This window comes from Lepidochelys kempii, chromosome 8, assembly GCF_965140265.1.
Source record: "Lepidochelys kempii isolate rLepKem1 chromosome 8, rLepKem1.hap2, whole genome shotgun sequence".
Classification (NCBI taxonomy): domain Eukaryota; kingdom Metazoa; phylum Chordata; order Testudines; family Cheloniidae; genus Lepidochelys; species Lepidochelys kempii.
The window spans coordinates 64,921,227-64,948,396 of NC_133263.1; the positions used below are offsets into that span (position 1 = coordinate 64,921,227).

General features: G+C 38.5%; 1 protein-coding gene across 1 annotated transcript; it reads right to left on the reverse strand.

The window, feature by feature from the left end:
• Positions 1–4,876: 4,876 nt before the first annotated feature.
• On the reverse strand, positions 4,877–22,273 carry ATP6V1G3 (ATPase H+ transporting V1 subunit G3). Its single transcript, XM_073358219.1, has 3 exons — positions 22,170–22,273; positions 13,558–13,658; positions 4,877–5,477 (listed from the first exon to the last, which is right to left on the reverse strand). The coding sequence occupies exons 1-3, from the start codon at positions 22,249–22,251 to the stop codon at positions 5,304–5,306; spliced, it is 357 nt and encodes a 118-aa protein (XP_073214320.1). The 5' UTR covers positions 22,252–22,273; the 3' UTR covers positions 4,877–5,303.
• Positions 22,274–27,170: the final 4,897 nt, after the last annotated feature.

Genomic DNA, 27,170 nt, shown 5'->3' on the forward strand with positions numbered 1-27,170 from the left:
GTTTTGAAAACCTGTTGTATTTTGCGAATACAGACTAACATGGCTGCTACTCTGAAACCTGTTGAAACACAAAGTGCCAGGACGAGATGTGAGATTGGCACAAGGGAAACTTCCTAGAGAATTGCCTGAGATTTATTTAGCCATTGATTTCATTTATAATTATAAGAGGGGGCACTTTTATAGGTTCCAATGGCAGTTAGGTACCCAATTCTCAGAGAAAGTCAAGGAGAGTTAGACACCTTCCTGCCTTTGTGCCTTTGCAAACATCCCCCTAAGTGCCCATCCTGTGGTCTGCATTTGTGTTCAAATTCTAAACAACAATAATCAATGTTATTGTAAGATCTGGGTTTAAATTGCAACAAGGGAGGTTTAGGTTGGACATTTTGAAAAACTTCCTAACTGTCATGGTGGTTAAGTACTGGAAATAAGTTGCCAAGGGAGGTTGTGGAATCTCCATCATTGGGGATTTTTAAGAGCAGGTTGGACAAACACCTGTCAGGGATGGTGTAGACAAAACATAGTCCTGCAGGGGACTGGACTAGATGACCTCTCGAGGTCCCTTCCAGTCCTACAACTCTATGCTTCTATGAATTTCTGCCATATTACTAAATGTGCAGTGTGTTGGGGAGAGTAACTGTCCTCCTTGATGGAACTGGCTTGGGGCAGGGGGAAGGGATGTCATGAAGCAGACTAGAACATTATGAGTGCAGCAGATATATCACTAGAGCTGTTCCATGAGAAACTCTGACATAAAAAACATCATTCTGAACAGGAACAAAATTTCAAAATTTTGAAAATTTCCTATGAAACTAATTTTTTTGGGGTCAATCAAAACATTTTGTTTTTATATCAATATTTTATATTAGTTTTTAAATGCTATTTTTATATTTTTAAAATGTTATTTAAATTATATATTATATAAAATTATATATAAATTATATATTATATATATAAATATATATAATATATTATATTATAATTATATATAAATTATATATTATATATTATAATTATATATTAAATATTATATATTCATATTATATATTTATATATAGGCAGTTGGCATTGTAATTGGGTAATTGGGTTTGAAAGTGGAATTCTAGTTGGCTTGGTGTCTGGTAATTGGTATGCTAATTGATTTGGTACTTGTTTTGTTCAATTTGTATTCTCACTGATCACTTGTGCCTAACTGCCATCACTTTGTAACTGCTATTCTAATTGGTACTATTCTATCTATGCTATGCAATATTTTGGAAAGACACGAAGGACCAGATCCTCAGTTGGTGTAAATTTACAGAGATTTATTAAAGACAGTGCAGGTTTGCCCACCCTAAATGTTCACAAATCGTGAGCCAGGTCCCTAAAAAGCACGAGATTACCTACCAACCAACCAAACATACAAAACCATAGTTGGTTTCTTTCTATTTCCCTTCTTGTTTCTGACCCTTCAGGTCACATTTTCAGGCTTTTCTCTGCAACCACGAGGACTAGAAACTTACTTTAAACAAAATGAACCCAGAGATACCCCTCTAATTGTATGAATCTAGGAGCTGTGATGTTTCAAAAAGCATCTTACCTTGCAGACTTGTGACAAAATTGCACTAGTTGGCAATGCAGAAATGCTGCTACACCAGTGCACATCAGCTGAAGATCTAGTGATTAGAAAGATGATAAATGTTTGCAACATTACATTCTTGTTAATGATGTCATTATGAAGATAATGTCATCATCATTGATAATAATGGAGGGGCCAGTGAGAGATGAACCCCTCACGAGTATCCTCTGGTTTAGCAACTTGAAGTATTGGGCCCACTATTTTTTTAGAGCATCGTGGAATGCTTTACTATGAGGGAGGAGTATTATTCCCATTTAACAGATAGGTAAACTGTGACACAGAGTTCAAATGATTTGTCCAAGGCTACACACTGAGTCAATGGCAGAAACTGGAGCAGAGCCCTGGTTTATTTACTCTTACTCCCTGCTCTGCTAAACAACACTGCATCACTTCACACACTGCTGTCGTTTAGTGGGCACATTTTTTTTAATACAATGCAGCTCAGCAATACACCAAATTGCATCATATTAGTACACCAACTTTCCAATAACAGGTGGGAAACCTATTGGTGCATATTTTTTCCTTACCACTCCTTTCTCTGCAAGGCAAATACCTCATCTGCTGAGCTCTAGAAATGTAATCATTAAAAGCTGGATTTTTGTGCTTTTTAATATCAAGCGTTTCATGATATATTCTGTAGTATTCAATCCTTACCTGCTGCTATATTCTGTAGTATTCAATCCATCCTCACACTGATTCACATATCACTTCCACAAGATCTATGCACTGTCTTTAAACATTTATTTAGAAGCCAAAGAGGAAGAGGTGGAGCTCTGTGGTGAAGCAGAGAAACAATGTGTCAGGTTTCAGAGTAGCAGCCGTGCTAGTCTGTATCCGCAAAAAGAAAAGGAGTACTTGTGGCACTTTAGAGACTAACCAATTTATTTGAGCATAAGCTTTCGTGAGCTACAGCTCACTTCATCGGATGCATGCAGTAGAAAATACAGTGGGGAGATTTTATATACACAAAGAACATGAAACAATGGGTGTTACCATACACACTGTAACAAGAGTGATCAGGTAAGGTGAGCTATTACCAGCAGGAGAGCGGGGGGGAAAAAAACCTTTTGTAGTGAGAATCAAGGTGGGCCATTTCCAGCAGTTGACAAGAATGTCTGAGGAACAGTGTGTGTGTGTGTGGGGGGGAATAAACATGGGGAAATATTTTTACTTTGTGTAATGACACATCCACTCCCAGTCTTTATTCAAGCCTAAGTTAATTGTGTCCAGTTTTCAAATTAATTCCAATTCAGCAGTCTCTCGTTGGAGTCTGTTTTTGAAGTTTTTTTGTTGAAGAATTGCCACTTTTAGGTCTGTAATTGAGTGACCAAAGAGATTGAAGTGTTGGGTCGTCCTTCAGGATAGGTTGTAGATCCTTGATGATGCATTGGAGAGGTTTTAGTTGGGGGCTGAAGGTGATGGCTAGTGGCTTTCCGTTATTTTCTTTGTTGGGCCTGTCCTGTAGTAGGTAACTTCTGGGTACTCTTCTGGCTCTGTCAATCTGTTTCTTCACTTGAGCAGGAGGGTATTATAGTTGTAAGAAAGCTCGATAGATATCTTGTAGGTGTTTGTCTCTGTCTGAGGGGTTGGAGCAAATGAGGTTGTATCGTAGAGCTTGGCTGTAGACAATGGATTGTTTGGTGTGGTCTAGATGAAAGCTGGAGGCATGTAGGTAAGCATAGCGGCCAGTAGGTTTCTGGTATAGGTTAGTCTCTAAGGTGCAACAAGTACTTCTTTTCTTTTTGCGGATACAGACTAACACGGCCGCTACTCTGAAACAATTAAGTTAGTTATCCTCTACATTGTACACCAGGTTCAGTTAATCCTGTGCACATTTGGAGTACCTCCACTAAAATCACTGTACTTATTTTGGCATTACACCAGATTAACTGAAATCAGAAGATAATCCTCTGTCTGAAAAGCTTTAAAGCTTTCTGAAAACAATTATTCCACACTTTTAAGTTGCAACCATTACAAGAAATTGTCTTACACCATTCTCCCTGAATTGTTTTAACTCACACCATATCTTCATTCCACTAGCAAATCAGTGTATCTTTTCATTTTGAAACATCAGAATAAGTGCTCTGTTAGCAACTGCTAAGAAGCCACCCAAAAAATATTTTCCTTGATACTCAGTATTCTCTTAGTCTGGAATTCAGAACAGACATAAATTTTCATGTCTGAAGTATGCTTGTATACACAGAGTCTAAGCAACCACAGAAAATGTAATAATCAGCACTTGTTTTCACTAGATGATTATATAGAATTAGGATACAACCTTGAGGACTCATGTTAACTGACACAGTTTACTATGGCAGTGCAGTCTCTCTGCACAGAGGCAAGCTGTGTTTAACGCCATGTCATCTGGGTAAACCTAACTGGAACAAGGATTTGCCTATGACCCACTGGCATGAAGTGGAACACAACTTGTTTCAGTCTACATAGACTAAAAAAAGTCATGGTAATTGTTTTGCTAGTTATTGCAACTCCTTAAGGTTATGATCTAACTTGACATAATTTTCTAATGAAAACAAGCATTCAGCTGAGCTCATGACATAGGGCCTGATCAAAATCCCATTGAAGTTAATGGGAGTTTTTCCAATGACTTCTAAGGGGCTGGATCAGGATGGGGCAGATTCTGCTATTCTCACCTTGAGTGGTATTCTACTCCACAAAAATCAATGGAGCTATTTGAGGACTCACGTACTACTCAAGGTGAGTAAAGATGGGAGAATCTGGCCCAATGTAAAAGCAACAGGATCTGGCCCTAAGTAATTTGATTTCAGTGAAACTCCTCATGGATTTAGGTAGTATTCAATGTAAGGATTGCAGAAAACAGCCCTACCTAATTTTTTTTGCTTCATGACAGATATTCTGTTATGTATCTTGAGCTAAAGCTATTTCATTATTAGTATAAATCATTTATATCGATTTTCAGACCTAAAGCAAAGCCTGTAGGGTATATGGTGCAATTTAACAGTAGGACAATTCTTTGAGAGTGGCATGGCAGGTAAATATGTAAAATCAGCCAGAACTATATTGTGCATTTACATTTTATAAATTACGAAGAGCCACCACTGTGGAAATATGAACTATGTTATTGCATGTAGCGTTGTTCTAGTCGTGTTGGTCACCCAACTTGTCTGAATTGTGATTTAAGGGTCATTACTCTAGACATGTCATTGCAAATGCATACAGGAAACTGAAACAGCCTACTACTATAATATCCATAACCAACACAGTCCATTTGCTCAAAACAAGAAAGAAGTTCTTTAATTTTAAGTAAAATGAAACATTATTACATATCTGATCATTTAAAATGTACTAAGGATTGGGACAAACAATTTCATGCAATACCCCAAGTAGTACAGAACACTTTATATAAGAAAAGAAATAAAGACACCCACTAAAAAGCTGTCAGTGTCAAATAATCACTTGTTCTGCTGTTGTCAACTTTCTACTATTTAAATGACAGGGTAATAGCTATCAATAGGAAAAACAAATCCATTCCACCAAATTCTTGGGAAACCTCATAGAATTTTGTCACATAAAAATTTTTGTGTATAGCTGTGTGCTTTGGGCTTAGTGTTTCTCTTTCATGTACAGACAATCCCATAAAGGAGATGATGATTTGGGTTACTAGGAAAACAGTGTGCCTTCTGTTGATACATGCACACATCAATGGGATTTAAACTGTGTCTCTGTAGTTTGGGTGGATTTCAGGCTTGATGTCATATACAATGTTCAAAAGTTGTTTCATTATGTTTTCCATATACTTGTGGAAGCTACTGGTGATGTCTCGGATTTTTTCTGTTGTTTGCTCTTCTATTTTAGTGGAGAGGTTACCTTGGGATCCCATTATCTACAAAGGCAAAACAAGAGAAACCCTATGAGCAAAATAAAGGCTTACATCACAGCCATGTTTACTGTAGCCAGGGCAGCCTCTAAGAATGTCTTTCTATCCCCGAACATAAACATTATGCAAACCTTTCACAGTACTCTGTAAAAGTAAGGTTTAAAGTACATTAAACCATAAACATAATAAACAGGATTAATGGGAACGCTTTGGATACTTGTTAGCGTTGAAATGTCCCCATGTAGTGCAGGTTTCCAATGTCACTGTTGCGTACAATGTTTATGAAGAGTTTTTTCTCTTTAACATTTTTGAATATTTTCATTTTATTGATTAATCCATGACATTCTATCACTGATAGGTTGTTTGAGCTTATAAAATTAATGCAAACCATGGCTTTTGAAGTGTGGAAGATGGGAATGCTTCCTAATAAATAAATAAATTAAAAATGAAGCCTTTGTGTTTCCAAAGCACTGAAACATCTTCCATGGTTACTGATGTATAACCCTCAATAGGCCTCATTTGAGGCCTTTTAATATTACATTTTCTTATCTGGCCAAATACCAGACAGCTTCTGGCACAATAAATATCAGGACATTCGCTTTGGATGTAATTGTATCTTCCCTTCTTTCTTGACTAGCGGAACATTTTAGCAAGGTTATGTTGTAAACAGATGCACACATTCCAAATCTGTGACTTATCCCTCCACTTATCCCTCCACTGCCCCAACTTCCTGTGAGTGTGCTTCCCTTATAGAAAAGTCCTAAAGAGTTTAATCGAACATAATCTTCCTTGCTGTAGGATGGCTCACAAAACCTGGGAAAAGAAATGAATAGAGATTGATAGCCTCTTAGATCTCTATATAATCCAGTTGTAGTCATCAATATTCAATTCTATAGGGCTTTTTCATAAGAGTTGCAGTTTTTCTCTGGTCTGTTGTTGCAGATAATTCTAAAAATAGTGCAATATACAGTAGCTACCCATAGCTAAAGAGAACATCCTGTGAGTGTGATAAAGGAGCAATACATAGTATGAATTTTAGGTTTTGTGGTTCCAAGGCACACCCTTACTACTGTTTCAGTCTTGTGGTTCTCTTGAGCCGAGGCTACTTGTTGAGGCAAATTGTGTTGTGGTCCAATGGTCACAAGATACAAGGGAGCATATAGGTGAGCAGCAATTCTCCAAAAAGGGCCATATTTTTGGAGTTTAATGTTGGCACACCCTCATCATGTATCATTGGAAAATTTATTTTGTGTGTGTTTAGATGAGGTCTGATGTAGAGCTATCAAGGGGTACTGTAAGCCTTAAGGCAAAGTGAAACAATGGTACCCAAAATGATTGTCGTTTTTTTGCACAGTTCCACAAATACTGTTTACATTAATTTCAACACCTCAATGTGGTGTTTATTGGTCCAAGCTACCAAATGACAATGCATTAAAAATATATATTAGTTTTGCATGGCCAAGTTTGTTTTTCTTTTCAGAAATGATGACGCTGTTTAGCATGTGATAAAAAGGGCAAATATCAACATATTGCAACATACTTACATGAAATGTTTTTGCATTGCATATTCTGAATTGTCAGGGTCTCACACGTGATTATAGTTTCCTATATTTTCAATTGAAATTTGCTGACCAGATCAAACTCTTGCTGAAGTTTGGGCACCAGTAGTAGCAGATTATGTGCCAATGGTTTATACTGCATAGTGGGTAGATTTAAATGCATGTGAATTCCTAATGTAATGTGCCTCCATTTATAAGCTTTTGTACATACAATGTAGCAAATAGTTTGCCTGGTAGGAGGTTTTAATTTGTAATTGCCGATGCATGTAGTACAAGCCACTGAAATAGTCTAGAATCTAGCTTTTAAATTTAATTTTGCACAGATCAGTATTCCTGTTAGAGATGACAATACACAGCTTCATGCTGGGCTTCAATCAAGTGCTCACTAAATGGAAATGGCAATTTTGATAGTACCATAGGTCTAAACTGTATCTAATTTAGCACAAATTTGTATACGTCTACAAAATGGAAAATGGTGGTGGTGGTTGTGATAGTGCTCACAATATACCATCGGAATTTTACCTTCACAGGGAAATATATGAAGTTGTGGAGGATACAAGTCCCGTAAAGCTTACGTTAAAGAGAAAAAGATTCCCCACAAGCATTGAAAAATGAGTTGTTTGTCAAAAAAATCAAAAGAACGCAAAACTGTCAGAAGCCACCAGAGCTGCACAGAATTCTGTGGTGCTGGCAGCCGAAGCCAGGAGAGATTAATTGTATTGGTGGCGACTGGATGAGTTATCTAGTTTAGGTGATGTGCCACCAATATTCTATCACCGGGGCTGCTTTTGGAAAAACACAAGCAAGTCAAATTTGGCACATGTCAGGAATGTATTGAACCCAGGAAAGAAAACTGACTCTGAATCTGAGCAGAGAGCATCATGTTCACATGCTTTCATAGTCACCAGAGCAAGCACATCCTCCAGTGTTTGATCCTGGTGCATTGTTTACTTGAGAGAAACACGCAAGAAAAATAAGAAAAGTTGTAAATTAGAAACATTTTAGAGAGCAACCAATGTAAGGGAGACAGCACTTGAAAGAGGAGATGATGACATGTTGCACAGACTATGTGTGGAAGACTTGATTGCTAAGGATGCACTGTATCACTCAACATGCCTTTCTTCCTATTTATGTAAAATAAATCTTAAAGCAAAACCATCTAGTTACACTTATGACACTGCATTTTATCAGCTGATTGAAGAGATAGACAATGATCTTTATGTGAAACAAGAAGGCTCTTCTCCTGTCCAAGCTGCTAAAAAGCTATAAAGCTCTACTTCTCTCAGATGTAGAAGCTGCAAGCTATTCCAGTCCCAAATTACAGGCAAGATCAGAAACAACAATGAGGTTTTGCAAATTCATTCCATACACAACATGGACAAGGCAAGTCTACCATCATTCTCTTCAGTGCAATGACATTAGCTGATGGTATCTAAGCTGCTAGTCATCTGAAGCAGGAACTTAACTCATCCAAATGTTTTATAGATGTTCTTCTGATGAGTGAGCCTGATGACCAGCTTTCAAATGAACAAGTGGTTTTGTATAATGCTACTTCAGTCCTTCAGTCTGAAATAGCCAAAATGAAAGCCTCCGCATATTATCCAATGCCAGGTGATTGCAGTTTACAGAGCTTAGCTGCTTTTGTACCCTAATTAGTGCAGGAGTTTGTCCTTTGGTTGCTAGATAAAGAGGCATATAACTCAGACAGCAATGAGTGTCATACCTCAGAAGACAGTCAGAGGAGTTGCTTCTCAGTCGTGCAGTGCATAGTATTTAACAGGTCCAAAATTATCACACCATTACACATAAGCTTTGCTACGCAGCTACACCTGAGTTTGGGTCATGCAATTTAATTGACATACAACATCATCAGGGATTCTGCATCAATTATGATGAGCTAAGGTGATTCATGACTAATGCGGCAACAGCCGAAGTAGAAAGACTCCAGTGAGGTGTGCTCATTCCAAACGGAATTGAACCACTTCATGCTGGTAGAAATCTCATTCATGATGGAGATGATAGTATAGACATCAACACAGAGACCACTGATGGAAAGAATACCTTCCATTCCGTGGCTAGAGTGCTATTTCAAGAACAAACTGCAGATAGTCCAGCATCATGAGAAATTCACTGAACCATGGGAAAGAAAAGTCACTTAGTCTCCCCGAGTAATTAGAGTCTCTGATGCAGTATGCAGCATTTGAAAAACTAGAACACGTCCAGAACTGACTTGCCATGAAAAAGTACTTGAGAAAATAAATTTTGGTATCTTACCAATGAACTCTGTCCAAGATTTCTCCTGGTGTCTTTAAGACTATTACCTCATGATGTCCTGCCAATACCAAATGATATTGATAGCTTGCAACAAAGAAAAGCACCTACACAGTAGTTGCATATGCACCTATTGTGGATACAAGACAGCTGCCAAGGCCAGAGTCTGTCCTACAGTGCTGAAATGTCAGCCGCTGTAGGACAGCAGCATGTCCTTGACACCAAGAATCAGCAGCTGTATGCTGTTGCTCGGCAAGTGAAATGGACTGTCTCAAATGAACTTGGTACCAATATGAACAGCAAAATGATTAGGGGTCTGGAACACATGAGTTATGAGGAGAGGCTGAGGGAACTGGGATTGTTTAGTCTGCGGAAGAGAAGAATGAGGGGGGATTTGATAGCTGCTTTCAACTACCTGAGAGAGAGTTCTAGAGAGGATGGTTCTAGACTATTCTCAGTGGTGGAAGAGGACAGGACAAGGAGTAATGGTCTCAAGTTGCAGTGGGGGAGGTTTAGGTTGGATATTAGGAAAAACTTTTTCACTAGGAGGGTGGTGAAACACTGGAATGCGTTGCCTAGGGAGGTGGTGGAATCTCCTTCCTTAGAAGTTTTTAAGGTCAGGCTTGACAAAGCCCTGGCTGGGATGATTTAATTGGGTATGGGTCCTGCTTTTGAGCAGGGGGTTGGACTAGATGACCTCCCGAGGTCCCTTCCAACCCTGATATTCTATGATTCTATGATTTGTACCTTGTGCTGTTTTATAGCATGTATTGGGAAATTCTGGGGAGATGCAGGATTGCTAAAGCTTCTTGTTGATTCTGATGTGTATGCAGCTTGTACTGCAAATCAAATGCTGCAGGTAAGCAATTCAGCTGTGTTCTACGTGGCTTGTGATTTTTTTGCATTTGAGGCCGAGTGCTCTTAACAAATTTATTATTACATTTTGTTTTACCCTTTAGATTGCTATTGTGATGATTTGAGGTCACAAAAAAATCCGATTTCATGTCTTGAAATAGTACAGAGAGTCATTAAACTACCAGAAACTAATGCAAATATTTCAAAGTAGTCATTTTAACATGTTGATAGTGTCATTGTTTGTTCTCATTTCTGTGGTAACAGCACCATTTGACAGGTCCACAATATACTTCATCTTAAAGTAGACATAATAAGCTTTCAAAAGATGCATGTTATGTGTGTGTAGAGAGGATACATGAAGGCGACCAAATCAGTGGTCTCTTGCTGCTCACCTAATATCACCAAATTCATTTTCCTTGTGACTTTAGCCCAATTTTTGCCTTCAAAGATGACAAAGTGAATGAATAAAGATTATCCTTTAGAAGGATTTCCATTGAAATGATATTCATTTTCTAAGTAGCATCGAGTAAACAATTGATCTATAATATAGAATTAAAACTTTTGCTAGTTTGAGAGAAATAAAAGGAAACAAACAAAATTTTAAATGCTGGGAAGGGATTATCATTATCTGTAATAATTATTTTTCTGAGGATAATAATTAGCATTATATGTATCTTAACTTTGGGCCAAACCCTGAGGGCCTTTACTTGGGAAAGATCTGACTCCTTCCACATAGCGAGCCATCTCCATAGAGAGAACTTTATGCAGATTCAGGGTAGCTAGATGTTGTCTCCAAATCAACCCTATGGAAAATGCTCAAGAGTGTTACTACGCACTTGGGTGGAGCCTCCTCCACACCAGGGACCCTTCCCCCTTAATTCACACCATAGGAAAAACATACAGTGTTATAAGTTAATTAACGATTGAATTTCTGCCTAGATTTTTTCATGTTCTTGTTTTCTACTACTGATTTCAAACCCTTCATATTATTGAACTTCATTTGATGTTGTATTTAAGTTATGATCTGTTTTGACTTTGAGGATTTTACTGCAGTGTCAGACCAATGACTTCCATAGTGTTGCTCCTAATCTTACATCTGGTATGAATGAGATCAGCATCAGGCCTTGTATCTCCATAGGTAGGTGCCATACCTTAAGGATGTTGTGTAACCCGTTCATTGTAGTTTAAATTAACCAGGTAAATTATGCACTTATTTACACTCCATTTCTTAGGCTTAATTCATTCATGTTTATCGAGCTCTTGGAGATCCTCATGTGGAAGGGCCATAGTGTTATTTCACTATGAGAGAGACTCTCAACATTCAGAAATGGATTTTGTACACCCCAAAGTTAGAATCCTGGGGAGAGAGTTGATTTAGTCTGCTATAAAGATAGAGCTGTTTGGCAAATTTTGGATCCAGATCTGTGCTCAAATTTTGCACGCTGCTAAAGTGGATATTAGCAATTATCACTCTTATTCAACACCAATTGTTGTTTATTGTTATTGTGTATTATGGTCTGATACGTTGTGGCTGGGGTGTGAGTCCGCACAGAATTTAGTCCAACATGTCTCTAATGAGCCACAGTCAAGATGCTAAGTACAATGGGGAACTTTAAATGTGGCTGTAATAACTGTGGAATTATAAATGTTTTCATAGGAACACATGAGCCAGCACATGAACTAGTTAGGGACCACTGCTCTGGCACTGCCCTCCGTACTGCCCTCCAGGCTTGGGTTAATAATGTTGTCATTCTTCTGGGACAGACAAATGTCCGACATAAAGGGGTCAGGGAAAGTGAAGGAGGGTTGTAATGATCGTTTACAACATGCTGGCACTGGAAGAGCTGTATGTGCTCTTGTAGTCTTGTGTAAACTGCTTCAATTCACAATCTACAATATTAGCTCAGTGTGGTAATTGTGGGTGTAATGAGAAGATTGTGCTCAAAATAATGCACAGAGAAATTTCTTTCTCCTTTGCTCAAAGTAAGGCACAGAGAAATTTCTGTCTCCTTTGCTGTTTCAGACATCAGACGACAATTTCTCTCTTTCTGGCTTGAATGTAAAGGTGAACACATCTGAAAGATATTTTACCTTTTTTTCAATTGTCAGTAAAAATCTGAAATAGCATGTGCAGGACAAGTCTGCCTGCTTTACTGTGAGATTATCTCTTGGAGCTGACACTCTGGCTGAAGTGACAAGCTGATAAATTTGACTTCCTCTTCTCCTCCCCACCCCATTCAGCTGTTGTAGCTTTACACGGAATCAGACAAAAAGGAAGTCCAGTAAAGCAAAGAGAATAGTTTGTGATACCCCTTCATGAAAACAGCAAAGAAAATTGAAAAATGATGGAATATCTAAAATTTACTAAATTTCAGAAATTCAGGTGAAAAAATGCCAGCCAGATTACTGTTTTACTCTGAAAAATGTAATGGAAAAAAAATCAGTTTTGAACAGATGTTGCTGTGTGCATAGTTGGAAGCTAAGATTAAATTATCAGAACTAGATAAATAATAGATTTTGCATTTCACGGACAGTTTAGAAAAATTGTTTGGCTTGGACCAAAAGTGAATATTTTTCCACTTGTTGATGAATCAAAAAGTTGAAAGAAAGATCATTTTGGATTTTTATGTATATAAACAAATTAAGGAAATTTTGCAATGAAAAGTCATTTCAAACCAAAAATTTTCCAAAACAAAAAGTTCACATTTGATCAGAATTCTGTTTTTTGTTTTGGTTTTTTTGCAACCAAATTTTGATGACATAAACACAAACTTGTAAAACGTTGTGGTGTTGTTGAATCTGCATTTTTCACTGAAAAAATGTTTTGCCTGTAAAATTTTGTCCGACACTATAAATGAATAAACGCAATAGCTTTTCATAGGGCCTGACCCAAAGCCTTCTGAAGTCAGTGGAAAGATAACTGTTGACATCGATAAGCTTTGAGTCACTGCAGCTGAACTCTTTGTATATTAGTTAGCAACCAGAATTGTACCTTACTCCAGCTTCTGCTCTGATGTTAACAGAAAATCTGCCTGGCATTAAAAAAGAGAAACTGAAGGTACTTTTCAAAAAATATGTGCATTATATATATTTCCCAAGAGACGGGCCTGAATGATCCCCAGCATCTGAACAGTCCTGAATTTTAGTAAGGTTTGGATCCAAAGCCCCAGATCCAAAAGTCCCTGAAGTTTGTGAAAAGAGCTGAACTTTGAAGTCCAGCCCCATTGCTAATATTTTCAGTGAATAAGTAAATTCATTATGAATTGTTGGACAGCTGATAGTGTACCGTATATAAAGGATCTACAGTAAGGACTTAATACAATGCTTATTGAATCATGTCCTCCCCTTCTCTATTGACTTCCATGGACATAGTGAAATATGTATGTAAGCTTCTTACTTACATTAGATTGTTTGTGCCTGAATTCCCTCTCCCTCTGTAACCTGTAGTGGTCTATCTCTGCTATGGCTTCTTCTTTGGCTTGCTTCAGTCTCTTTCCCTTTCCTGGACAGAGAGAGGAAACATAGGGTTACTTTGAAATTAGCATTGTGCCTGAAGAGATGGTTGTCTCCACACAGTACTTATTCTACACAGCATAGTATTCCATGTGCTGAATCCCCAGTAAAGTACTTGAGAGTTTTGATTGCTTGCAGATTACTAGTAAGATTTTCAGGAGTGCCTAAATGATTTAGGGAACACAGGTTCCACTGAAAGCCAATAGAACTTGTGGTCCTAAGTCACGAAAGCGCCCAACCTATGGTATCAGGCCCTTCTTGTCTACAAGTACACAACAATCATAAAAAATGGGTAGGGTTGTCAACAATAGAGCATACGGCATTTTCAACTGATTTTCTTTATCACAACATAAATGACCATTTCTTATCACTGCTTCATGTTCAAATAAAATGCTTATCTTTGCTTAATTGGCAACAGTAGCAATCAGAGAACAGGTTTGAGTTGTCACTGATTGGAAGAGACATTATTCTATAAGATTTGCTGTATTGATTCGCTGCCAGGAACCCTTCAGTCCACACCAACTGGATTCTATTTAATGCTGGCAAATTTCCAAGGCACTTTGAAGATACAGCTCAGCCACTAACAAGCTAAGTTGCAACATTTACATTTTATTGCCCGCCCCCCTTTCATCCTAACACTTGTAAAATGCACAGGTGGGTGATTAAGACACAGAGGACATCAAAGCAGCTTTTGTTTTCTAATGTGTGGAAACATGAAAGTGATGGCAAAATCAATATTAATTTATTTATTTATTACAGAAAAATCTTTGTTATCTGGCATGTTAGGAATGGGGGGGGAAGGGGCAGGAGTGTGCGGTTAGCTAAGAATTATACTTACCAATGGAATACCAATTTTCAAAGAATTAGAATACAATAAAATTAATCAAGAATAAAATAGTATACAAGGACTCATCATTCCAGTACTGCACTGCAGAGTGGTTGGTTTCTTGAAGCACTTACGTTTATACAGGTAAAGTTTTCTATACAGTAGGTTATCTTATGAAACTATATATCACTATGGGAAGCACATGGCATACACCCAGATCACTAAAAATACACTTAACATTAAAACTATACTGAATATAATTTAATCTTTGATGATTCAGAAGACACTTCAGGATCTTGCAGTGCCTCAGAGTCATCATTATCAACATCAATTATCATTTGTAGATGTAGAAGGTGTAGGAGATTGGGCTGAATCTGTAATGACCCTATGACACCCTGGAAGCTGCTGTTTTGAATAAATCCCTGACGGCAGCTTGCTTACTTGTCTTCTGCCTCTTTTGCATGAAAGTAGAGTGCAGAATGTACAATTGCATAACCTCCTGGGCAGTATACTAGTCCCAGTTACTAGTTGGGAGATATCAGAAATGCCAGTTAATAGCGCTTTCTGGTTAATAAAGTGTCGGATAACCCAGCTTTTACTGTATTATGCTAAGTGACCCTTAGCTGTAATAAAGACTAAGGCCCTGATTCTGAAATGACTTATGTACATGCTTAACTTTACACACTGTGAACAGTCACACTGATGTCAATGAGTACTAACAGCGTGTAAAATCAGTGCAGTGTTGGATATGATCTATGTAACTCCTGGATCTGACAGGATGCTCTGTGTAGGAGGAGAGAGAAAGAATTAATAGAAACATGTTGCTTATGGAATTGGAACATGAAACAAGTGGTGAATTTGTGATAACTGTTGGAATTTGATATCTATATGTGTATTTGTTTCATAGGATTTTGTCAAAATCCCCCTAATCCCTACAGGATCCTACAAATTCTCCACAAACTGCTGTCTGGGAAACCAGCACTTTTCAGCTGAGGGAACCATAGTTGCTGGAACTAGGGCTGCTGGTGGTGCTGCCGTACCCCCTGGCTTGAAGTGGTTTCTATTTATACAAGGTTTACAGTTTGGTTCAATGGTTCTCAGCACCCCTACTATAAAAATTCTTCCAGCACTCCTGGAGGGAGCTATAAATGCTAGATTTAAAACTGATCCACAAGGGGGAAAAAGAAATGGGTTTGTCACTTTTGTGTTTTTTTGTTTTTATATTAGGTCTTGTCATGCCTGGAAGACTCTATGATGACATATAAATGAATGAAATGATGATATCACACGCAGAGCATGATGACATTTTTCAGATGAAACTTTTTTTTTTTTTTTGGCCAAAAATTGTAGATTCTGGTCAACCAAAACATTTTGTGAATTTGCATAAAATTTGCTGGATTGTTTTGGTAAAAAAAAAATCCTAAAAATTTAAACATTTCATGCTGATGTTTTCAAAACAAAAGTTTAGATTTTTATTTGAAATTTTACTTCAGCTTTATTTAAAATAGGTAAAAGCCACTCAAATTAAGTATTTTGTTTCAGGCTGAGCAAAAATGATATTTTTTTACTTTTTCAGTTTGCCAGAAATATTTGTTTTGGGTTGACTTGAACCAATTTATTTTCAATTTTTATTTCAGTCAGAGATCCCCAAAATCATTTGTTCACACACACCCAAGAACCATGAGAGTGAACGTTGGGCATTTAAGAAAGCAAGTCTTAGTCTATTTAAAATAGCTTCTTTTTTGGTTAACACCTATTCACAACTTTACACTTATTAATGCTTTGGAGAAAAAGGCTCATCACATGCACCTCCCTTTATTTAAAGTGTGAGAGTTAAAAAAAAATCCTTTTCTGAAACCCCCAGATAAGTTCTTCAGCAAAAGCGGAGAGCTAAGAGTTGATGTTCCTTATATTTCTAAGATAAAACCAGCCAATCCCACAACCCCTCCCACACTATCCTTAAATATGCCAGGCCTTTATACATTATTAAGCATTTTGATCAGCTTTAATCTGCTCTTACAGTGAAACTTGCCAAGAGATGTCACATTTTGAATCTATCCTACTAAAATTGCCCTGCATGTAGTCCTCAAATGCCATTTCTCAGAGTCTGCTAGACACTGAAGGCCTGATTCTGATGTCAGTTGCACCAGTGTAAATCAGGAGTAACTCTACTGAAATCAGTGTTGTAAAACTGAAAAGGAGTACTTGTGGCACCTTAGAGACTAACCAATTTATTTGAGCATAAGCTTTCGTGAGCTACAGCTCACTTCATCAGATGCATACTGTAGCTCACGAAAGCTTATGCTCAAATAAATTGGTTAGTCTCTAAGGTGCCACAAGTACTCCTTTTCTTTTTGCAAATACAGACTAACACGGCTGTTACTCTGAAACCTGTTGTAAAACTGGTGTAAGTAAGAACACTTTCAGGCCCTAACTATCCACTTTTGGTACATGATTTAGTTCAGACAGCAGCATCAGATTGAGGCAATTGTTCATTTCTTCTGTAGTACATCATGCTACTGTGGATTGGTTTCAGTTGTTTTGTACATATGAAGCCATATCAGATGTAACATACAGTAATATAACTCTCCTAGGCATAGCTCAAAAATGAATCTGAAGTTTGCCAGAAAAAGTGCTTTTAATGGGTCTGTAACTCAAGAAAATTCTAAGTAAAAATGACTGATTCAGGGGTAAATTATCTGCTCAGTGAGCAGGCCAGTCCCAAGTCACTACCAGCATTTCAGTGAATAGATTTAGAAGCAGTAAATTCCTAAAAGCCTCGTATTGATTTATGGGCTACTTGACTCACTGAATGTGCTTATTGTGGGATTCAAGGAGGGATCAGGTATGATTATATAAAGCCTTTATACAGAAGGAGTAATACACAGTGTAGAACCTGGTGGATTTACTGAACATCAGCCCATCTTGTGGAATGTTTTTATGTTTACTTAATTAGATTTGTCAGAGTCCACATGTCACTGGAGATCACTAAGAGTTTGTAGAGAAGGGCAGAGGATGGACATTTTTTTACCCATTTAAGATTAAAGTATATTCTTTTTCTTCTATTTCTTGAATCAGACTTTGCTACATCAGGTTCTGTTACTGCTCCAAATATCCAGAAGCAGTAAGCATAGATTGAATGACTCATGTAAATACTTGAGATTGGCCTAACCAACAGAATTTGGAGCTGGGGTTGGGTCTTTATTTTGAAATACAACCCCTCTAAATTTGAAGGTCTTCAGATCTGGGTTTCCAGTTAAAGCTTTATAGCGCTACCCCTTAATAATTAAATGAGGGTGTCAGATTCTCAGCACATGTAAACCCATGGAGCTCCAATTGACTTTGATGGGAGCTGTGCTGATGTACATCATCCACAATCTGGGTTTGGTTCTCGAGAACTAACTAAGCTACCCTTAAGTCTGGGGGAGTTTCAAATTTGGGATTCCAGCTGGGGCCCATCTCTAGTACATTTGTTACCCATTTAATCACGAACAATCCCTCCTGACCCCATATTAAATAAACTAAGACACATTACAAAATTGGATTTCTCTGGTTTTGGTAATTAATCTGATGAATTAAAAAAAACAGAAATTTTTTTACTGTGTTCTAGTAAGTAAGATATACCATATCTGCTGCCACACACTGGTTGTCACTTAACAGTGGCAGCCATTTAGTTTCTCCATGATACCATTGGTCATGGCACACCAGTGACTTTGTTTTGGAAGAGCTACGGGTGAATTGCTGCTAGTGGACATTGCTGCCTACGTATGTAATAGGGCATAGACTGCTGCACCTGATTACATTAAGTATTAATATATCTAAACCTGCTGTTTTACTAGAGGCACGCCAAAATTAATGAATCAGTTTGTCTAACACTAACCTCTTGTCTGCTACCCTATCTGCACAAGTCTTGCTTTTCAAAGTTAGGCCTGTTGTTCAGGGATACAGATAACTTTATGGGTCAGATTCTCTGCCTGTGTAAATCAGTATAGCTCTGCTCAAGTCAGGGGATCTGGTACTACATGTTTGGTGATGGCACAAAACCGAAATTCAGCCAAGGCTATTGAGAAGCGTCTGCTAGAAATATCTGAAGGCAGGAAGGCCATTCTGATGACAAAGAGAGATTGCTATATTCATTTTGGGAGGGGCAAAAATAATCAATAAATAAATTTGAGATGGTGTGTGTAAATGTATAATTATGCTGACTTCGAGTTTTGACCAAAAACCATGGCCACCAACTTCAGCAACAATAATCAGATCTTCCACAAAGAGAATTTCATTGAAAAGGCACATTTATTGGGGAAGGGGAGCACAGGCAGCAGAACAGCACTGGCTCTGCCTGCTCCCCATCCCCTCTCCCCACCTGTATGGGAAAGGACATAGCAGTTCTGCTGAAGGTGCTTCGCCTTCTGTGATGCTCCGAACCCCTGCAAGGTGGTGCTGGGAGAGTGGGGGGAGGGCTCTCTTACCCCTCTACACTGCCATCATGCTGGCCAGGCTGCAGTTTCACCTTTTGTGGTTCGGTAGCCCTTTATTAGTTGTCATCTCCTCTATTCAGCTGGAAAGTATTATTAAATACTGCCAGGAATAAAAATGACAGGTTTCAGAGTAACAGCCGTGTTAGTCTGTATTCGCAAAAAGAAAAGGAGTACTTGTGGCACCTTAGAGACTAACCAATTTATTTGAGCATAAGCTTTCGTGAGCTACAGCTCACTTCATCGGATGAAAGCTCATGTTCAAATAAATTGGTTAGACTCTAAGGCGCCAGGAATAAAAATGTACTCTTGGAGCAGTAGTTCTTTAATAGTAATATACTAGACTTGATTAGTAAAGTATTGGTGAGATTTTTAGGACTGCTGCAGGTTTGTGAAGTCATGCATAAAAACTAAATCATGGTAAATCGGTCATTTCTGCAAATGCCACATTTTACTTTAGTCAAAAAAAAATGTATGTATCACTTTCTATTAAACTAAAGCTGCCTTGCTCAAATATGCTTTGGAATTTCAAATACATAATTGAGGATTCTCTGGTAAGTGTCTACATATGGATGACATGATGGTAATTTGCCAAGCACTAAAATGGCATTCTTAAAAAAAATTAGAACATTTTAGTTTCAAGACCACATTAAATTGTCTAAAGAACAGGAGTACTTGTGGCACCTTAGAGACTAACCAATTTATTTGAGCATAAGCTTTCGTGAGCTACAGCTCACTTCATCCGATGCATACTGTAGCTCACGAAAGCTTATGCTCAAATAAATTGGTTAGTCGCTAAGGTGCCACAAGTACTCCTTTTTGCAAATACAGACTAACACGGCTATTACTCTGAAACCTGTCATTAAATTGTCTGTCATGTAGGTATTTGGAATACTCATTTTGAGGAGGATATGCCGCACTTTATACAAATTTAATATATGTTAGTGGTTCGGTATTTGCAGTTTTTATATTACATTATATACCAGATATTAACCAAGAAAAGGCCAGATACATCATTTGTTTTAAAAACATATTTCTATTAGTGTTTCTTTTCTCTCTTGTTTTGTCCAAAAGGAGCCTTGCTGGACTGACATCCCTGCTCTGACAATGCATGTTTATTTTTGAGAGCTGGGTAATTATTAATGAAAATAGGGGAGGCAAGGTGGCATAATTTTAAAGGGAGATTTGGGTTCAAAGGTTGTTTCTGCAATGTATGAAATGAGTTGGTAGTCTCATTCTAGGCTCCAGAGGACATTTGCTTATCCCCTTTGCAAAATCCACTGGAGAAGTTGCACAACAGCTGTTTTTCAATGCAGGTCATATTTACAGTTAACATAAAAAGGGTTGCATTAGAACAGGTAGGACAAGTTCACTGTTTTGCTTTGCAACTGAGATTTGCTGATTGCCAACCTGTGAGCAGGATCTTCTGATGTTAACTGGTACAAATTGGCTCAAAGTTGGTGTTTTCTGAATTGAAACAGAATATGCTTGACTTGCTTTACAAATTACTATGTGCACAGGTTACCTGTTAAGTGATAATTATAACAGATACATTAGTATTTTTAAATGACTGTTTCAGAAATATTTGTTTTTTTTGTTTACATTCTATTTTATTTATTTCCAATCATGAGTCAAATTCTGCTGTCATTTACATAGGTCTAAATCCAGAAGTTGTTGAAATTATTCTGGATTTAAACTAGTATATCTGGTCTGTGTTAAATTACTGCTGTGAAACACGGACATTCAGACAGTGAATAAAAAACTATAATGCTTTAAATTATGGTTCATAGAAGAATTCTGAAAATACCATCGATAGACCACTGTTATACCAGCAAAAGCCCTAGTGTAGACGCAGCTATATTGGCATAAAAATCCAATTGCTGGTGTACCTTATTTTGTTTGAGGACCTGCTCTAAACTGTGTTGCCAAAAGCATATTTTTGCTGGTAAAAACTGTCTATACTAGGAAGTTTTTGTGGTATTGCTACACTCATAGAGCAACCTTTTCTACTGTAGACTATACCTACACTACTATAGCTATTCCTGTAAGGCAAGGAGAATACAATATGCCTGTTTTAAGCACCAGTCCCACTATAATTATCACAGTAAAAAAAGCACCCCCCTAACCAGAATGACCATACCGGTACACAAACTTTCTGTAAACTAGATCTTAGAAATCCCAAATGGGAATCTTGCTAAGGCCTGACCTTACTTGCACTTAAGTCATTTAGAGTTTTGTCATTTACACTAATAGGCACAGATTGCAATATTTAGCATACAGACAAAAATCTATCCCAGTTCTTTAGATTGTGAATGAATCTGGTACTTCAAATTTGTCCTTTTTAGAGAAAGGTCTTACCTTTTGCCCTGTTTCTGATACTAAATAATAAAATAGTTCATGAGAGGGACAGGTTCTAGTTGTTTCCTAATCACCAATAATTCTTAAAGAGGAGACAAACATAATTTGCTTAAAAATAATATAGATGAAGCAGGTACTTGATCAATAAATATGTTTTGTAACTTTGACAAAACAATAGCTGGGTTTCTGTATTTCCGGACTCTAACTCTCATCCCCGTGCCTCAGCACTGCCAGAAGCACTTAGCATTCTGATGTCAGTTTCTGGCTCCAAGGGGTTTGGAAGGTGTTTTAAGCTAAAAAGGCTCTGCGAGTATCCCATGTGGTGTGGCAGTGGTTGAGGTGATGACAGTAGGAATGTATGTTCATGCACAGCAGAGTAAGTGCACCTGGCATCTCAGGTCCTGATTAAGTATGGGCACAGTTTAAGTACATGTATATAATTATGCTTGTCAATTATCCAGATTTCTGATTTGGAAATATTCCTTTTGGCTGACTAATTTTTTTTTTAAAGTTCCTCCAAATCAAAAGTAAGCAGCCACAAGCTTTAAGTTATCATAACTAAGGGCCTAACTTTGTATCCCTAACTCTTGCAAAACTCACTTTGACTTCATTTAGGGCTAGATAGTGGCGTTGTCAGGTACAGTACCCTGTCTGCTTCCCATTTGCTCTGGGGGATAGTAATTTGCATCTGAGCTAAACCAGCAGCAAATGGCAATACCTTCCAGGGCAGCTCAGTTGCACTGGCCAGGAAAAAGAACCCAACATTTAAAAATAAATACAGTGGTTTTTATCTAATGAGTATTCAGTGGGAAAATACAATAAACGCAGGCCAGATACTTACTCTTTTTGGCTTCTTCTAGTTTGTCTTTTGCACGTTTTTCTGCCTGTAAAAGTTGCTGGATTCCCTGAGACTGGCTGGTCATGCTGATTTTTGGGTCTGGTGTGCCTTTGTAATAACTGGGAGTGAAGGGGGAATTATATACCATCGTCTATCTCTTCATTGTGTGTTTTGTTGTGGCAACATTCAGTACAAGACCCATCCAATTTGCACCAGTCCAGCCTACTTTGGGCAGATTACTGTTGTGAAAGAACAACAAAGGGTAGAATCTGGAAAACGACGCTGACTGGTTTTAGAGATTCTCTCCTTCTCTAGGTCACACAGTACCTACAATGACTTGATTAAAGCACTTTGAAAATAAGGGAATGACACTCCAAACTTACAGTTTTAGGATGCTTATTTTAAAATAAACCCTCTGCTGAAGGAGAATTTAGTTGTTAAACTCTTGTTTGTGGGATCAGGAACAAAAAAAGATTTTGATTTACTGAAGTTTTCTTTTAATAGCAGTTTCCATGGGTACTATGTCAGAATAATAGGGCCAACAAAGTAGACCTGGGCCAGTAAATAGAACTGTGCTCGTGCCTCTCTTTGTGTTTGCGTTCCCTGGAAATTTGAGTTTTACTGTCAGAAAATGAATTTCAAAGTTCCAGGCACAAGAATTGCAGACATTAAAGTTTAAGCAAGCATGTGTAACCCACTGTTCAGTGTATGCCTTGCTGCATCCCCGGTTGTGTCTGATCCATAGAAACTGAGTCTGCTACAGTTACCACTGCGGCGATTCAGCCCTGTAGCTCGAGCTAGAGGCTTATGCTCATAACTTTGGGGGTCCTGGGTTTGACTCCATTTAACAAGCAAAATGATAGTCACACCCGTGAGTGCCAATACTGCATGCATGCTAATCTTCTTAGATCATGTGCCATTGTTTCTGTTCCCCGTTTCATCAGTCACAAGCAAGTAACACAGCTCAAATTTGGAATATTTACAGTCAAGCACTGTAAAGTATTTGAAAAGATATTTGAATAACCAATCCTTCCGTGCTCCCTCCATTCACCTGTGTAAAGGCTAGGGATCATTCGACATTGTGATTCAGTTGGTTTATTTAGCTGAATTAATGTCGCTGGTTATTTCTGCTGTTAGCTCTTGCTCCAAGGTCCTTTCTTCTCTGGAGCTCCCTAGGGCAGCTGCTCTGTACTGCTTGCATGCTGCAAGGCTGTTTTCTGGCCCTTATGAAAAACTGCCTATTGTTGCTATGAAGCTCTCTTTTCCAAGTGGCTGCATGCTTGAGGGAGAATGGAAAGAGAGAAACCTCTTGTCCTATTTCTCTCTTCCACTGGGCTCCAAATGGCAGGAGCCTGGGGAGAGTGAAAAGGAGGTTGTTTCCTTTTGTCACTGCAATAGTGTAGAGTGGCTCTGCACACTGAATCTTACCCGGGGAAGTACATACAACCCATATTACTTCTCCCTCTCCCAGATACCACATGAGATGACAGCCCATCTCAGCTGTTGAAATCACAAACCTGTTATAGCTGTTCAAGACAACACTCATCAGACTATTTGTAGAAGATATAGCTGCATATTTTTAAAGTTGACTGTATCTTGTTCAGATAAAAAAACAAAGCGATGATCAACTTGACAAAGCGCATACACATTTGAGGTTCATACAGTACGCTGTTCCACTAGTCATGCCCCAAATGTTCTTACTGGACAGAAAAACAGAAGGTAAAAATGAGCAGTGTTAGTCTCTGTGGGTAAATGAAATTTGATTTTAAAATTTGAAATAATTACTTTTTCAATTAAACAAGATGAGGGAGTGTTGTCAGGTTGCTCTCTTAAATCAAAGGTTAATCCTGGGCAATTTTTTTTGGGTGTACTTGTAAGAAATGTTACAGCGCTGCTACAAGGCTAAATTACCATACTGTGCTCTGGGCTCAAACAAAAATGTCAGTGATTCTCTCCCCCACCCTAGATTTTAAGTACATTTCTCAGGGTTTTCTCTTACTTTTCATTGAATTTAAAAGTGATCTAACTGCATTAGCTCTTAGTGATGACTGAAAATTTCACAATAAATAATGTATTTGATAAATTTCATTGTTCCCATTTGAAAATCCATCCACAAACAAATTACAAAATTCTGCCATGTTGTTCATAATTGTTTCCAGATGTCTTCATTTGATGTGCAAATTTCAAATAGTTCAAGAAATTCAAGTTTTGGCTGACCCATAATTACAATTTATAATTTAAACTGTAATGCATATAACTTACAATTAATACAGTGTGAATTTCTGAGCTTACAATTGTAATATATTCGCAATTCTTCTGCATAGACCCTCGGTCACATTTTGTAAAGCTCTGTGGGAAGACCAATAATGCCTGGCTTTACACTTCAGTTGAGGGTAAAGCCTACCAAACATGTGATCTCCAGAACTGCCTGCACTGAAAATTCCAAAGATTACCTGATGGTGATGACAAATTCAGACTATTTAGAGTGGGTGCTTCTGTGCACTCTATTTCACTGAAAATTCATTAAAATAAAGCATGTTTTAACAAGAACAACAAAAACTTAATGAGTAGATTCAATGAGAAATTTTTATGTGTAGCAGCCATGGTCACCCATTTCAACTCAGAGAGGGTTCCAGCCTCTGTCCTGTGAATGGAGCTGAGAAAGAGAAGCTGTTGTCAGGATTAAGAGGTTAATTTGTGGTCAGAGGGGGAGTTTACATTTAAAAAGAGACTCCTCTCTCCATGTAGCTGCCTGAATCCTTTTCATCCATCTCTCTTGGCCTCCAGGACTTACTGCAGGTGTGCTTGGCTCTTCCTAGTGACAACGAAGGTAGCTGGATCCAATTCTAACACTTCCCCACCCTCAGACAGCCATTATGAAGAGTTAATGTGGAGGAATAAAAGATCTTGCAGCGAATGCCCTGCTGCTCATCTTCAGGTTAACCAGCAGCAACAGACACTGACTTAGACATTTCCAGTGTAGACACAGGCTGTACTGCTGATGTGTTCAGCAGTATCTGTCTGCACCCAGGAGGTCAGGGTGAATGTTACACTACAGATGGCTAACAACTATTTTATTTTCAAAAACAATTGGCTTGGCCTATAACTCATACTGAGCTTTTCAAACCTGAAAACGACAACCTTTTAGTACAACTGCCCTTTAAACTCACTGAGCAGTAAAGGCAGGGCTGTAGCATCCTTTTATAGTGCTCTGGGCAGCTGACCCACTAAATGCCACTGGGCTCAGCGCTCCTGTTCCAGTCCAGGGGCTCCTTGTTTGCACCATTTAAGAGGGTGGGCTGCACATGGGGGGGGGGTATGGGAGACATGGTGAGAAAGAGACCCAGAGCGGTAGAGCAGACTGGTTCAGTCAGGAGGAACAGGAGATGAGAGCTCCCAGAGGGAGAAAGTGGTTCCTGGGAGAGGGCTAAAGGCAAGAGAGCCGCAAGAGAGGTTTGCTGGCTAACATCTCCACGCCAGAGAGCCAGGACCGAAGGCAGCAGTGGCAGCGGCAGGAGATACGTTTTGGCAATAAACCAGCAAGGCAGAGCCCAGGGCCAGAGAAGGCTGATGGAAGGGTGAGCAGTGGAGCAGCTTATTTGCTGAGGTCTCCTTACCGAGAAGTGGGTCACAGAGGAATCATGAGAGGGCCCAGAACAGTGAGGGATGCTCCCCTGGCAAGGATGCTTTCAGCAGAGAGGCCGTGAGAGTTCCTGCTGGGACGAGCGGGGTTGTACCCCAGCAGGAAAGGCTGGGGTGGTTGTCCAGCAGTGAACACAGGACGACTGACAGAGCCCAGCTATGGTGAGTACAAAGCTGGGTTTTAAAGACTACACGTGCTGGGGGTGGGGGATAGGGACTGTGCTTTCAGGCTTTTGTCCTATGTTTTTGTTAACCAACTGTGATGGAGTGGAGGAGAAACTCATATAGAGCACATGCATCTTAAAAAAAAAATCACCTTTTTATACACTGTGAAAAAGCTTATTTTTTAAAAAAACCCAGCTACCATGACTACCAAGTGGCACACTTTGTTCAGGCTCTGCTTCAAAGCACCAGCCTTGATACAATGATGAAGCGCTAAAATCAGCGGCATGTCAAAGAGGACAGCTGGGATGAATTTGTGTGTGTGCGTGTGCACTTTTTGTTATGTTGTTTAAAAAGGTCTAAGCAAGGAAAAGTGCCGTGCACACCTGCATGCCTCGTTATACCACAACGAGGCCACCATGAATATTGTTCTAACAAAAAAAGAGCTACTTCAAATGGGTTAAGATCTATCATATTGAGTAAGGATGCTGCAAATTTCTGCCGCTTCTATCAGCAGTTAATGTCAGGGGGACCTTGTGCATAATTTTAAAACAGGCATTGGCAACCATGATGCTTTTAGCAAAAGCATGAATTTAATTTTCTCTCATAATAAAATGGGTTAACTAATGTTAATAGAGGAAAAGTCTGTGCTATGTCTGCAAGTTAGAGAGTATTAGTTAAAAAATCCTAAGGGTGAAATCCTGCCCCCACTGAAGTCAATGAGAGTTTTTCCATTGACATCAGTGGGGCCAGAATTTTACCCTTAGAGTTTACATGTTCAGAAGTGAAGAGTTGAGAAGATAATACAATTTCTTAAATATACCCATGTAAAATTCTTACATATGCATGTGTAATATATTGCAAATTCCAAAAACACTTCTCTAACTGCCACTAGTCACGTTTCCATAGTTTTTTACCTTCAAAAATTTTCAGGTGTAAATTGTACGTGCAACTAGATTTATGTCTGGAAACTGAGTAGTTTGATGGCTGACTGCATTATTTGCATGTGCATTATTTGCCGTTTGCCTGCACAAATCTGAGCTTTTATGCCTGCAAGAACTGGATCTGAAAAATTATGCTTGCAGGTTTAGCTGGGTTGCCGTCCTATTGAAAATGTGCATTTCAGATCATTTGTAGTGGACAGATTGCAGCAGGTTAGCCTTTTTATATATCTTCTGCATATCTAAAGAAAATTTTACA